This window comes from Bombina bombina, chromosome 6 (assembly GCF_027579735.1).
Source record: "Bombina bombina isolate aBomBom1 chromosome 6, aBomBom1.pri, whole genome shotgun sequence".
Classification (NCBI taxonomy): domain Eukaryota; kingdom Metazoa; phylum Chordata; class Amphibia; order Anura; family Bombinatoridae; genus Bombina; species Bombina bombina.
The window spans coordinates 661540412-661556655 of NC_069504.1; the positions used below are offsets into that span (position 1 = coordinate 661540412).

General features: G+C 41.6%; 1 protein-coding gene across 3 annotated transcripts in view; it reads left to right on the forward strand.

Annotated features, from left to right (window-relative positions):
• The window catches only part of LOC128663412 (TP53-binding protein 1), an 816604-nt gene that overhangs the window by 253091 nt on the left and 547269 nt on the right, over positions 1–16244 (forward strand). For all 3 annotated transcript variants that reach the window (XM_053717732.1, XM_053717733.1, XM_053717734.1), the window contains exon 5: positions 14585–14642. In XM_053717732.1, the coding sequence (XP_053573707.1) occupies positions 14585–14642 (58 nt within the window). The remainder of the gene's footprint in view (positions 1–14584; positions 14643–16244) is intronic.

A 16244-nucleotide genomic window follows, 5' to 3' on the forward strand; every position in this document is an offset into this window, starting at 1 on the left:
ATTAAAAACTTCAGTCGAGGGCGGAGCTTCGCCGTTCTGGAAGATGGCTGTGTGAAGAAACAGCTCCTAGGCCCACATCACCCAAGACCACAATAAATAGCCGAATCTCACTCTCTTAATACCCCCCGTGGCACATTATCTCTTGCTGCCGCAGCAGAAGAGCCAGAAAGATAATCACAGAGCACCACTTTTGGCATCAGGACTCGGCAGGCCGACATCTTGATTGAGGACACTAGGGAGCCACGTGGAGCCGCCGCGGTGAGAACCGCAAGTAAAAACACCTTGCGAGCAGGGATCAAAGCAGATGGACACAGGTCAGTGCTAAAGGGCAGTAGCGGGCGGGCACTAGCCGCCGCTTACAATATATACAGCCGCATATTACAAGTAAACTCCGGGCGGCACTGACAGCGGATCCTGGGAGCGGGTGATCACGCAGGGGACAAGAAAATATCTCCCTCTTTTAAATCACCCGATCCGGCTGCAGCATACACTCGATCACTGCTACCCTCACCACCAGGTCACTAACAACACCGGCCTTCCCGCGTGGCTCTGGAGGGGCCTAACAGTCTCAACAAACAGCACCCTGCATGCCCCAAATAACTAGACATTACCCCATATTGGTTAATAAAAGGACACTTGGGGCAAGTTTATACTTTCATGAGCCCTAATCTGGGACAATAAAAACCACAAGAAGTGATCCTGATACTGTGGGCAATAACCAGTGGATTACAAATATAAAGCACACATAAGCTGCTGGCTTCACAGCAGTAAATACAAGGTTAAACATATTACAGCAGCATCACTCACCACTGGAGGCTGTGTGTAAAGGGGGCAAAGGGCACATACAACTTGCAAACCGGGAGGTCTCAACTACCCTATCTATAGATTGACAACACAGGGCAACTCACATTGGCAATACACTCACTGGCCCACAGACTTTTTCACGATTTCATGTTTATTGGAACTGTTATAACCACCTAATATGCCAGCTCGCAAGCAGAGCAAATTGGATAGAGCTACAAATACTAAAATGTTACAACAATGCTTAAAACCTATAGATCAGCATGTAACCCCTACTGCACCCACCCCTAGCACTCCTGCACATGTGGAGGAAGCCCAAATGCAGCAATTAACATCCACTCCTGCAGGCCTCACTAAGGAGGACTTAAAATCTTTATGTACCAAGGATGATGTTAAGGAGATAATGTCAGAGGTTAAATCTTGGTATACCGATCTGAAGCGTGACCTGACAAGAGTGACACATAGAGTGACAACTTTGGAGGAGAGTCAGAACACCACCTACAATGATATTCAACATATATCACGCATGGCATATGAACAAGAGGAAACCATCCACCACCTATTGGATAAAGTAAAGGATTTAGACAATAGGGGTAGGAGGAATATTCTCCGGATACGTGGTATACCAGAAACCATACAGCCTGCAGCCCTAGAGGGGTGCGTACAAGATTTATTTAGGACACTCAAAGGAGACAGCAATGCCCCAGAGGTGTCTATTGAAAGGGTACATCGTGCCCTGAGAGCTAAACCACCTCCAAAGGCTCCACCCAGAGATGTCATTCTCAAGCTTCTCTTTAAGGACAGAGAAGAAATTCTTAAACATGCCAGACAAAAGCAGGACTTCACCCATGCGGGTAACCGCATCCAAATATTTGCTGACTTAAGCCCGACGACCCTTCAGAAAAGGAGGGAACTTAACTACATTACTACTGCCCTACGTGCCAAGAAAATCCTTTACAGGTGGGGCTTCCCGGTAAGCATCATAGCTACAAGAGACGGAACCACTGCAGTTTACAGGACCAGTGAGGACTTATCACGTTTTTGCGAAGCTTTGCGGATCAACATCCAACCTCCAGAGCATACAGATCAAGACGACATGGAAACGCAGAGAATGCGTGACGGGCGTCTACAGTTACCGGGAGAAAGGCCTCGACTAGACCCTACAAAGCGAGCTACACCGCCAAATGCATGCGGCAGCCAGGTGGACTCTCATAAACAACCAGAAGATGTGTATCCTTTAACTAGCGGGGACTCTTAATAACTCTAAAATGGCTACAGATGACATGATAACGAACTAACTCTATACTTAAGGGCTTGGGGGTGGGGATATTGCCCTTTCATTACTACAGTTTTTTCTGTTTCTCAACTGTTGATTGTTATTGCATTTGTTGGTTGTGTTATTTTTCTTTATTGCAGGTGTCACAGTAAGTCAGGTTACACACTTGATCCTTGAACATTTAACTGTCACTCATATAACATATTGGGCAGCACTCCCTATACGTAGACTTGAGAACCATACCTGAAACCCGGGTGGGGACCTGAGAATAGAGACTTGCCTTAGTATCCCATACTCTACAGGATATTTGTAGGGGGAATCTCACCCTTATAGAGTACCAGAAATAGAGCAGGGGGAGGTACCAGCACAATTATGGCGAATCTACATAACACACAGAGCAGGTCCCTCAAACTTCTATCAATAAATGCCAAGGGCCTTAATAGTCCCGAAAAACGTTCGATGGCATTTAGACAATTACACAAAGCTTCAGGAGAATTGCTTTTTGTGCAGGAAACCCACTTTAAGAAAGGTAGGGAACCTAAGCTCATAAATAATGGATACAGAACCTGCTTTCTGGCTTCGGGACCCTCTAAGAAGGGGGGAGTGGGCATTTTTTTAAAGAACTCTATCCACTTCCAACCCAAGCATGTTATTAAAGACACTAATGGTTCATACATAATAGTCGTAGGCCTACTGTTCAACACATATGTCACGTTAGTGAATGTATACTTACCTAACCAAGGCCAGCATACAACTTTTAAACAAGTGACCCAATTATTATTGGAACACATGAAAGGGGTAGTATTCATGGCGGGCGACTTCAACTTACCCTTAGACCCTAAACGAGACACCTCCACAGGACGGACGAGTATACCACTGAAAGTAATCAAATCTGTGAATACCCAATTACACACTCTGAGGCTCCATGATATATGGAGATCCGAAAACTCAAATGCCTCCAACTTTACATTTTACTCGCACCCACATCGAGTTTACACTAGGATCGACTATATCATTACAGACCAGATAGGACTATCTATGGTAGAGAATGCATCCATCCTGCCAATAACTTGGTCTGACCATGCACCGGTGACTTGCTCGATTACTTGGCCGGACATACCGCCACACTCCCCCCTGTGGAGAATGGACGATTCTGACTTATCTAACCCGTTAGTTAAATCTGATATAGACGAGACATTGGGGCACTATTTTAAGGAAAACCCCTCAACGGATACATCTCTGTCCACAACGTGGGAGGCACACAAATGTGTGGTGCGAGGAGAATTTATTAAACACAAAGCGAGGAAAGTTAAATCTGACAGACAGTTTGTAAATTCGACACTCTCACAGATACGATACTGGGAAACACAACATAAGTATGACCCAGCGTCTCCGACACTCTTACAGAATCTCACTAAAGCAAGGCACGCCCTAAATGACCACTATATTAGGGAATACCAGCACAAAGCCTCAATACTGAGGCAAAAATACTTTGACATAATTAACAAGTCGGGCTCGTCCCTGGCTAAGGCGCTGAAACGCCAACAGTTAAACACACACGTACATACACTTTCAGACGCATCAGGGGATGTGTACAGAGACAGCACCAAGATAGCGGAGATATTTCGACAGTACTATGAGAATTTATACAATATACGGAATGACTGTGGACAGCGAGACATAGACAACTATTTAGAGGGGGTGACTTTGCGCACATTACGTGCTGAGGACATTGAAGCACTGGACTCACCGATCACGTGACGAAATTACAGCAGCCATCAAGTCCATGGCGAGTGGCAAGAGCCCCGGGCCGGATGGGCTGGGCATTGGTTATTATAAAACCTTCATTCACCACCTACGGGCGCCCCTGGCAAACCTATTTAATTCATTACTGACAGAGGGGGGCTTTCCTGAGCAAATGTTAGAAGCTACTATTACGGTACTACCCAAGCAAGGCAAATGTCCAAACAAGCCAGAAAACTTTCGCCCCATCTCCCTCCTGAACTCGGACATCAAGATCTTTGCCAAGATCTTAGCCGTAAGAATTAATCGGTATTTACCACAATTAATACACCCCGATCAAGTGGGTTTTGTCCCTGGGAGGGAGGCGAGGGACAACACCTTAAAAGTATAACAATTGATGGCCTATGCCCAACAACAAAGCATTCCTGCAATTCTAGTATCCACAGATGCAGAGAAAGCCTTTGACAGGGTTCATTGGCATTTCTTAAAAATGGTCCTGCATAAGATGAAATTTAGTGACACTTTTATAGCCCAGATTTTCACCCTATACAGGCACCCGACGGCCCGGGTTAAGGTTAACGGCCTTCTATCAGATAAATTCATTATTCAGAACGGTACAAGGCAGGGGTGCCCCCTCTCACCAATCCTCTTTGCTATTACCATAGAGGTGTTGGCTCAAAAAATAAGAGACGGGAGTCAGCTCTGAGAAAGAAAGGTCGCATGTTGCCACAGCTCTGGCTGTATACTATCCAAAAAATGCATATTTGGCCTTTATACTCAGCAAACTTAACACTCATAAAGTGCCTAATTGCTCACTGAGCATCTTTCAGAACTTTGGAGTCCGAAGGACAATGAGAAGTTAAGCTGGCCTGTCTGTTTTGTCGGAGGAACAAGTTGAGGCCTTTTTAGAGCAGCCATCTTTAATCTGCACGAGAAGGATAATTCACAAAAACCTTTCTAAGCTCACCATGGCATTCGCTTGCTGCCTCTTGAAGGACATCGGGGCCCTTCTAAAGCAATATCAACTCCGCTTCACAGAATCTTTGCAATCTATTGTGAACCTACCTAACCCAGAAGCTAAGGCCCAGCCTGCCGGCAAATTGGAGGATACGCGCTCTTGTGATCTACTGCAACTCAACAGCACACCCCTGAACGAGATCCCACTTTTCACACGGGAGGCTGGGGGCTTCTGCCTTTACGAGGGACAGATTGCTGATCAACAGTCTAAAGACCTGGAGCGGGCTTTGCTGCAATCCAAGCAACTATCAATGAGAGGGGAGCGTTCCGGGAGTGCTAACACTCAGATTGAGCGCCCTACTATCTATTCTGCTGATTTGGGATGGAAGTCAGAAATGGCGCAAATCTCCTCTCAGCACCTACCGCTCCAGAAACTTACGCTGCAGGGAAATCCACCATCTCCTTTTAGGGCCGGTATCGGCTAGAACACACTCTCCCGGCTGGTCCTCTGCAGCGGTAACATATTCTGGGTCAGCCACGTTTGCATCTTACCGGATCGCTCTATTGTTAAGCTTGCTCTGGGGCATGGCATGCGACAGTTACCGGGGAATCAGAGGATCGGATGAGAGACCTTGTTTTTGGGATTATGCTGCCATCTAGGACTCTCTATTGAAGAGACGGACACTTCATCTAAGGGTAACACTTATACACACGATAACATATGGACCTTTTGTGGTAGGCCAACTGCGCTTTATAATAGACACTTCATTGCAAGCCATGTTAACTAACACTTTAAGATACGGACTGGATATTTTATATTTTGTAACTTCATATTTCTGGGACTTCCTATTGTCAACTTTTGAGTTACAGACCCTGCGATGTCATAAGCCCAGCATGGTAGTTGAAAAATATTGGTTCACTTCAGTTTAATATATGTTTGCCTGTTTGTTAGTTGAGCCTCTTTTACTCAGTTACATGAGGGTCTCAGATGTTTAACACAGATGTGTGAGTGTGTCCACTGTTAATTATATTGTCACTTTCCCCTATATAGATAACTGTAGATTAATATGTCCAACCACACATTCTCTGCCTACATATGTACCTTATGAACAGTTTCCTCATTACGTTTTAGTTTAAGTAACCTCTGTATACAATTACTAAGCTGGTACTGCACTATTTACAAAGAGAGATGTCCTTATGTGTATTTTTAATTGATGCTTATACAACGCCCTATTTTTTATATCAAGCTGTATGTTGTTTCCCATGATTATGCTCCTACAGTTGTAACTAGCTAGGTGTGAGATTTTTGCTCAAAATATTAATGACCTAGGATGTCACATATTCCACCGAGATAGCCAACTGTCTACTGTTCCTTTAATTTATAGAGATTCCAGCTTCTATGTTTAACTGCTTTAAATTCTAGATATCACTTTTAAATATGTAGAGGTTGTTTCCCCTCAGTGCAAAGAATTATTTGTTAGGATAAGTCCGGTCTTATTGTTCACACACCATATGACATGTGGGTCATTTCATGTATCAATGGTCCTACTTAAATGCCTTCTTCCTAATATCTATTTCAGAGTTCATACTAACTGTACGTTTGCAGTGCTCCTGGCTCATTCACCATGGGTTATATTTATATATAGTCAATGATTGAAAGCTCCTATTTCATATTATATGATCATTGTGGGTGTATGTATGTTTATCAATCTGCACTCTCAAACTCCTCTCATGTTAGTCACACACTTTGAGGGATAAATAGCACTGTTACATAGTGATATCTTTATTTCATTTGGCTTAGGCTGGACCTTGGCCCCTACACGTACCCTCCAACTTTAGGGAAATCTCTACTGTAATAGATACACTCCTAGTACTATGGTGCAGCCTTTGATTTGGGCGCTCCCCTGCTAGCGGCCGAAGCAGTGGGCGCGTGTTTCTTACAAGTGTGTGGCTATATAGAAGAATTTTAGTTTTAACCACATGTTGCCATTAATACTCGTTAATCGTCACATAAACAGAACTACTACATATGACTGACCCATCTACCCTTCCCATACCGGATGTCCCGACAGATATTGAAGTCTCCCATTTATATTATCAAGCTTAGCTTGTCTCACTAAGGGCTTGCTATATCCCTTTATTGCGGACAGTCTCCTCTACCTTGCTCTGGTACATATCCTTGAAACTTAGTTAGTCCCAGCCCATAGTAGGTGTTCCCAGGTTCTTATTATAACCGGAGTCATACTTCCTTATTGTTATTTGCCCTAACCAATTATTTCAATAACGTAGAGTTCCTTCTATCATATCTCCCATACCTAACTGCCCACCTCCCCCCCCCACCCCATAATAATGCACCTCCTAATTTAGGAGATCTAACTACACGACTTATCTTGCCCATGTCGTACCCTGCTTATTCCTACTTATTTATTTTACTATGCTAGTTTTACCAGTTCTACCAATTTATGTTATCATATATCCTGTTTGACAGATATCCTTCCATACTTTCATATCATACCATTCTATTTAACCATCTTAGGAGATTTACCTACACAACTTATTTTGCCTATGTCGTACCCTGCCTCGGTTGAGTTATATTTTTATACATAGCATACCCGCATACTTAATACCAATAATTTACTTTATCATATACCTCATTAGACAAATATCCTACCATACTTACATATCATACCACACTATCTAACCAGAAACGGCATATATTGCTTGAAATATATCCTGTTATTCTATTCTGTCATATAATTATAAAAAAGAGGTTTTTGACTCTTCCATAATATAGCCTATGTTGTAGATCTTATTTATGTGGATGGAAGTAGTATATGTGAAGTATACCATTTATGCATATTCTGTATGATATTATTTTGCATAAGCTGTATTGTTTTTTTGCACAACCTCAATAAAAATCTTTATAAAAAAAAAAAAAAATAAGAGACAACCCGCAGATTTCAGGCATACCGATAAAGGCTACAGTGCACAAGTTAGCGTTGTACGCAGACGATGTGCTGCTTACTATGACAAATGTGGGGACTTCGCTGCCCGGGGCCCTTGCCACCTTCAGGGAATATGGACAGGTTTCTAATTTTCACCTCAACATAACCAAATCTGAAGTACTTAATGTCACGTATAACTCTGACGACCTACCACACATGCTGCAAGACTGCCCACTTAGAACACAACAGACCAAAATGAAATACCTGGAAATCTACATTTCCCCAGACCCGACAATACTCTTTCAGGCTAACTACAAAAAGTTGGAATCCACACTAATCACAGATCTATCTAGCTGGAAAAAAAAAACAATATCATGGATAGGCAGAATTCATGTTATTAAAATGAACGTGCTCCCCAGACTGCTATACCTATTGCAGACTACTCCTATACCTTTGCCGATAGGCTTTCTACATAAGATACAAAATCTCATAGAGCAATACATTTGGGGGGGCGTCAAGCCGCGGATAAAGAGGAAAACATTATACCTCCCTAGAGACAGAGGGGGGCTTGGGATCCCCAACATAAATACCTACAAACAGGCCATCACATTGCAGAGACTGATAGATTGGTGCCACAATGACCCTAATAAGGTGTGGGTACAACTAGACTGTGACATACACGACACAAGGAATGCTGGTCTACAGGCGTGGGTTTTGGAGAGGTATAGACACAAAGCCACCACCGCGTTCCCCCTGTTCTCAGACTTTTACACCCAATGGGACAAAATCATACACACAACCTCGAACATCTCATCCATAGATGCGCCATTGACCCCCATATACCAGAATAATGACCTCCCTTGGAACTACAGAGGAAAAGAGACAGAGCTTATGATCCCCTTCAAAGACCTTACGCTACTATCTCTCCTAGAGGGAAACAAGCTAATGCCATTTTACAGACCTGAGGGAGACAACAATAGGTGTACACATGAATTGGCTGGCACACTCCCAGATCACTCACTATCTTGCGACTCACCGCCACAAATATACACTAACGAGACAGGTGACGGCATTTGAAGGCCTGTGTCTACGAGACTCCCCATTAACACACACTATTGCACTAACATACAGACTTCTGGTGCTGGAGGAGTCGAACACGCTCCCGACATACACCAAGACATGGGAAAAAGAATTGCAAATGGAGATAGATATTAAAGACTGGCACGCTGCGTTCCAAGTCACTAAAAGAGCTTCAATCTCGTTAAGAGTACAGGAAGCAAGTTATAAGTTTTTGTCAAGGTGGTACCTTACGCCCCACAAGCTACATAAAATCTACAAGACAGCTTCAGGAAAGTGTTGGAGAGACTGCGGAGAGGAGGGAACACTGACACACATCTGTTGGCAATGCCCCAAATTAGACACATATTGGGTGAATGTACTAACCCAAATAGAATGCACAATAGGGAAGGCACTACAGAATAGCCCTAAAACACTATTGTACTTATCACTACCCAATTTAGAGAGCAAACAAAGCAGGGCGCTACTGTTGATTATGCTGAACAGCGCTAAAATGATGATTCCCAAATATTGGAAATCGTGCACTATTCCAACAGTATCGGAGTGGAGTCAACAAGTTGACACTCTCCTGCAATTAGAAAGATACCACCACCTTCAACAGGGGACCGCAGACGTACATGAACTTATGATACAATTGTGGAAAGAAAACAATAGTATTCCTCAGTGATATTACTAAATGGATTGTAATAATAGATGAAGGCGACATAACTGATTAACACAGGAGGTCTTCATACGCCTAGCGAGAAAGATGCAGATCATGCCCTATACATAGCTAAGTGGGGGACACAAGAAGCCACCTACTGGCTCGGACATGACGAGCCGTGACACAGTGACACACTGAAAACTAATGTTTATTCCTACTGCTCTGCACATGTTAGATGCATTTGTAAAGCAATCCAGAATAATTGGATGTGATCGACTCTTTATTTGATGTTGTTTTCTTTCTTTTTTTCTTTTCTTTTCCTCCTCTGATGGTTGAATACTGCTCATTTTAATTGACAGGCCATAGAGCCTCGATGGACATGTAGAGATATATGATTCCTTGATACTCTAATACTATCTGTTTACTAAGGAATAATTTGAAAATGGAAACTGGAAAATTTGATGTTTTATTTGTATTACACACTATGTATATGTTTCTTATTTTTCCTCTTTTCAATAAAAATATTAAAAAAAAAAAAAAAAAACACACAACATACACTCTCATACAACATACATCACACACTCTCATGCAGCACACATACATACATTTTCATGTAACACAGACACACTCACCACACACTTGCATACAACACACACCACACACTCTCATAAATCAAACGTCATACACTCTCATACAACATACACTATATACTCTCATACAACAAACACAAGTTGCGACCCAGTAAACCCCCTGTAAACCCCATGGTTTAAAGAACCCTGGTATAAATCACTTACAAGATTATTTCAATCTGGACTGTCGCAATATCAAAGAAGTCATGATACACAAATTTAAGTGTAACAAGCAGTATATCTACACTGCTCTTGATTTACTGACTCCCACATAATTTATTAATAAAATTGCAATTTAAAGTGCAAAAAAAAAAAAAAAACTTCAGTCACCTCTGCACCTTATAGTTTCTCCTTTTTCTTCCTTGGCCTTCGGTCGAATGACTGGGGGGTGGAGTTAAGGGGGGAGCTATATAGACAGCTCTGCTGTGGGTGTTCTCTTTGCCACTTCCTGTTAGGAAGGATAATATCCCACAAGTAAGGATGAAACCGTGGACTCAGTACATCGCAAAAGAGAGAAATTTATCAGGTAAGCATACATTTTGTTTTTATTCAAATCTATTCATTGTCCCAAAGAAAGAAAATTCATTCAGACCAGTTCTGGATCTAAAAATTTTGAATCGTTATGTGAGTACCAACTTTCAAAATGGTGACTAGATGGACATTATATGTCCACAATAGACTTACAGGATGCATATCTTCATATTCCGATTAATCCAGATCATTATCAGTTTCTGAGATTCTCTGTTTTTAGACAAGCATTACCAATTTGTCGCTCTTCATTTTGGCCTAGCGACAGCTCCAAGAATCTTTTTAAAGGTTCTCGGTGCCCTACTCTCTGTAATCAGAGAGCGGGGTATTACGGTGTTTCCTTATTTGGACAATATTTTGGTACTAGCTCAGTTCTGCAGAATCTCACATGAATCAACTAGTGTTGTTTCTTCGAAAACATGGTTGGAGGATCAATTTACCAAAAAGTTATTTGATTCCTCAGACAAGAGTCACCTTTTTAGGTTTCCAGATAGATTCAGTGTCCATGACTCTGTCTCTAACAGACAAGAGACGTTTAAAATTGGTTGCAGCCTGTCGGAAACCTTCAGTCTCAGTCATTCCCTTCAGTAGCTATGTGCATGGAAGTTTTAGGTCTCATGACTGCAGCATCGGACGCGATCCCCTTTGCTCGTTTTCATATGAGACCTCTCCAGCTTTGTATGCTGAACCAATGGTGCAGGGATTATACAAGGATATCACAATTAATATCCTTAAATCCCAATGTTCGACTATCTATGACTTGGTGGTTAGATCACCATTGTATAGTTCTAGGGGCCTCTTTTGTTCGTCCAACCTGGACTATGTTCACAACAGATGTGAGTCTTTCAGGTTAGGGGGTTGTTTGGGGATCTCTGACAGCACAAGGGGTTTGGAAATCTCAAGAGGCGAGATTACCAATCAATATTTTGGAACTCGATTTTCAGGGCTCTTCAGATTTGACCTCAGTTGAAGAGAGAACCGTTCATTTGTTTTCAGATAGACAATATCACAACTGTGGCATATGTCAATCATCAGGGTGGGACTCTCAGTCCCCAAGCTATGAAAGAAGTATCCCGGATACTTGCTTGAGCGGAATACAGCTCCTGTCTAATTTATGCGGTTCATATCCCAGGTATAGATCATTGGGAAGCGGATTATCTCAGCCGTCAGACTTTATATCCGGGGGAGTGGTCCCTCCATCCAGATGTGTTTTCTCAGGTTGTGGGGTCTTCCAGAAATAGATCTGATGGCTTCTCATCTAAACAAGAAACTTCCCAGATACCTGTCCAGGTACAGGAATCCTCAGGCGGAAGCAGTGGATGCGTTGACACTTCCTTGGTGTTATCAACCTGCTTATATTTTCCAGCCTCTAGTTCTTCTTCCAAGAGTGATCTCCAAAAAAAGCATGGGCTCACAGATTTTTGTATGCGGATCTTGTTCGGATGTCCAGTTGCCAACCTTGGCCACTTTCATTAAGGCCGGATCTTCTGTCTCAAGGTCCGTTTTTCCATCAGGATCTCAAATCATTAAATTTGAAGGTATGGAAATTGAACGCCTAGTGCTTAGTCATAGAGGTTGCTCTGACACAGTGATTAATACTATGTTACAGGCTCGTAAACCACGAGGACGTACAGTTCCAGTTTGTTTGTTCATTTTTCTGGTTCCAGGAAAGGGCAGAAATTTCCTGCTGTTTCTTTGGCATCTTGATTGAAACTTTTGATCCGTAAGGCTTACTTGGACGCAGGTCAGCCTCCATTTAAACAAATTACTGCTCATTCTACCAATTGCCACTTCTTGGGCTTTTAAACTGAAGCTTCAGTTGACCAAATTTGCAAGGCATCTACTTGGTTGTCTTTGCTTAATGTTACTAAATGCTACCATTTTGATGTTTTTGCCTCTTCTGAGTCAACTTTTTGTAGGAGAATCCTTCAGGCAGTTGTCCACAAGATCCCACCCTTTTGTGTTTTTTGTTGTAGTTTTTTTTTTTTTTTGGGCACATCTTTTTGTCTATGTCAGACTGATTTATCAGTGAGGTGGGAGGGGGTTTATAGAGCTCTTGCGGTTTGAAAGTCTTTGCCTCCTCCTAGTGGGAGCAAAGAGTAATCCCAAATGGATAGTGGAAACTCAACACCATGAAAGAAATTAATTTATCAGGTCAGCATACATTGTTTTTATCCTCCAGTGCCCTCATATAGGTGGATTTAGGACTAACCCACTAGTTCTAAATTTGATTCTACATCATATTTGACTACTTATGAATACATTTCTTCGCAGGGCCAACCCTAATCGTCCTCTTTCCTCATACACACTTTCATCTCTCTCTATCTCTCCAACTTCTCTATCCTCTATCTCTTTGTCTAAGGATGAATTATAAAGATTTTCTTATTATACTTGGCACATTCCTATTTTTTTTTTTTTACCAAATTGTTATATTTGTTCTAACATGCAGTAGATAAATTGTGTTTTATAGTTGTCACGAATACGTCAGGATTCAGCTAAGAAAGGGTTGATTCCTGTTCAGCTTGTGAACTAAGAACCATTGTTTGTCTTTTAAAAATAGCTGTGTCCTGGGTTTGTGTTTCTTTGAAGTGCCAGGAGCATCATAAATGTTTGGCAGTGTAAACAGGATAGAATTTTATGGCTTAGACTGTCAGGAGAATACATGATAGAAACAGGGCCTCAGTCACAAGAATACTGATAAGGTCACTAAAAGGACATTGGTATAATATATATATATATATATATATATATATATATATATATATATATATATATATATATATATATGTGCTTTAAACTGTTAGGACATTAAATGAAGGTAAATATGACAACCTTTGTCATATCTGATATCAAATCGATTCTCCCAATGAAACTAAGAGATTCCCGATATGTATATATGGAAATAGTTACCTAGCAGAAATTATAATGGGTTCTATAAGGTCAGGCAAAAACTTAGTTTACTGAAGGTCATAAAGACAGGGGGGTTTCTTAGCCCGCCCAGGAGGGTGTGGTCAGGCAACCTGATCTATGGAAAAGAGGTATAAGAATCTTTTTCAGCTATGAGATGTCATTCTAACAAGGGGAGCTGTTCTGCAGAGTAAGATTCCATCGCTTCATGCCAGCCCCTGGCACAGATCTTAAAACTAGGAAAGTATTCAATTCTGTTTTTCTCCTTTTTTATTTTAAAACACTGTTTGCTAATGTGTCATTTTATTTGTACCAACTTTTATTAATAATGCATTGTGCATAATATTTTTGGCATAATAAATTATTATTTTATTAAGTTTGGCCTTTGTCTAATAATTGAACCACGTTACTGAAAGTGACTGGAATATTAGAACTGTATAATTTAGGTTATTTTTCTGCTAAATTGTACTCAGAGAGTTAATGTGTTAGTCTGGGTTTTTCCTTAGGATTTTCCATTTAATAAATTTTAAGTATATATAGATATTGTAGTTAGTTAGTGGGGGTGGCATTAAAGGAGTTTTGGGGCATTTATTTTACGTCTAGTACAGACTGGAGAGTGCCGTTAACCCTTGCACCCACTGAACTTAATCACAAGCTGGCCTGGTGTGGCTAGATTGTGACCTATCAGTGAGAGTAGAAGGGGTCTGATAACCCTTTCTGTGCCAAATAAGTGACTGGCGCAGGGTTGGATAACCTTGGTTCGTCACAATAGTTTATATGGATTTTGAATAGTAATGTTACAAATTATGTGGTGATGATGAGCTGGGTGCTCATAGTTTGTTTGGATTTTCTTGACTTTTGTGCATGAGCCAGAACAAAATATTTGTGCAAGTGAGGATCTAACAAGATTTTATCTGTATTTTTTCGTCATTCAAAATGTATGTACTGTATGCTGTCTAGTAGTCTGACCAAATCACATTTCTTTACTTTCACTATGACACTTTATTTTCTAGCAGTTGTTAGTGTTTTATAGATAATGAGTTAAAATGTATAACTCATTATTTTAATCCTTTTTTAGAGCCTGATGTAGGAGAAAAGACGCATGGAGCACCTACTGTTGCTGCAGATGTCGCCAGGTAACTGATACTTGTTGCAATGTGCAGTTTAAAACATGCAAATCATTACCGAAAATAATCAGATAACCTCTCCAAATGGGTACATTTATAGAAATGAAAATATATCCTGAATAATTTGCCTATAGGTTGCATTAGTAAATATACACTATATACAACCGTATGTATGTAGCTTGTGGGACATTTCATTCCTTGGAATGACATTTATATTGAGTTGCCCCCCCATCCCCAACCCCACTCTTCTGGGAATGCTTTCCACAAGATTTTGGAGCGTGTCTGTAAGAATTTGTGCCCATTTGGCAAAAAAAAAAAGGAAAACAGGAGCGGACTGAGACCAACCAGGGCCCCCGGGCAAAAGTGTGGCAGGGTCCCCCAACTCTTTGCCCGCCTACCTGCCTCCTCTGCCCCTCCCACCCCCATCATCCCTCCCCCGTCATGTTTAATTGCCATATGAAGACACGTTTGGCCTGGAGGGAGCGATTAGATAGGCCAGAATAGACAAACATTACTGGTGCTATTATTTTGATCAAGAGAGTGAGGCAAGAAAGGACTAGCTGACCACTAAGGGCACATTACTAACTGTTACTAATCTAAAAAAATAATAATTCAGCAGCAGCACTAATATCTATGGACACGCAGTTACAAAAGTGTCATATTTTGCAGGTACCACCAGATACATATGTAATGGGTGCAGACAGTGATGTTCTTAACAGGCTCCAGGCAGACCTCTGTAACAATGATCCTCCTGTGGCAAAGCCTGAAAGGATAGCTGAATGTGCACTCTGAGTCAATATAAACTGTAATAATTGAAATGCAAAGTGCCTGATACAACATGGGAAACAAACTGCTTGAAACTTCTAAGCTGCCACATACCACCAAGACAGATCTCTCACCATCTTAGGTGAGAGATCCGACTTAGGGGTATAGACAGCTTTAAATGCTCTAAGCAGTGGGTCATCAGTGTTTGTTTCCACAATGTTATCAAGCACTTTGCTGTTCCCTTAACATTGTCAGTTTATAAATTGACCAACAGACTGTGCACATTCAGTTATCCTGTTTTGAACCACACAGTAATGCAGTTAACCCAGGTGGAGCCTGCTGAGTACTTAACACCTCAGTCTTACTGAGTGTATAATTTTCACTCAGACTCGTATAATGGATGCTGCTTTTTCTCTTACTTGTTACTTTGCCATAACACTTTTGGAACAACAAGCAGGCAGGAGTACTTAACAGTTGGAGTCTGAGAGATGCAGATGATGGGGCTGCCTTTGCCTCCCTCAGCTCACCCACCACACCAGTTGTGGACCTAATGAACAAAGGGCCCTGCTGCAAGAAATTGTTCCCCCCCCCCCTTCTTCTAACAAATACATACATTTTAATTTTATGTACAAAAAAAAAAAACTCAAAATCATGCTTGACTTCTATAGCCCATCCCTTCTGCCAACCAAGTGGTTAACAAAATGTTTGTGAGTGATAACAAAGGACTTGAAGTTGTATGAGAGGAGAGCTTTACTCTTAGCAACTCAAGAGCCACAGGTCACCTAAATCAGCTTGAATGGGGGAGTTACAGATTGAAGCTACTATAGCAGGGAGAAGCTGGCTAGG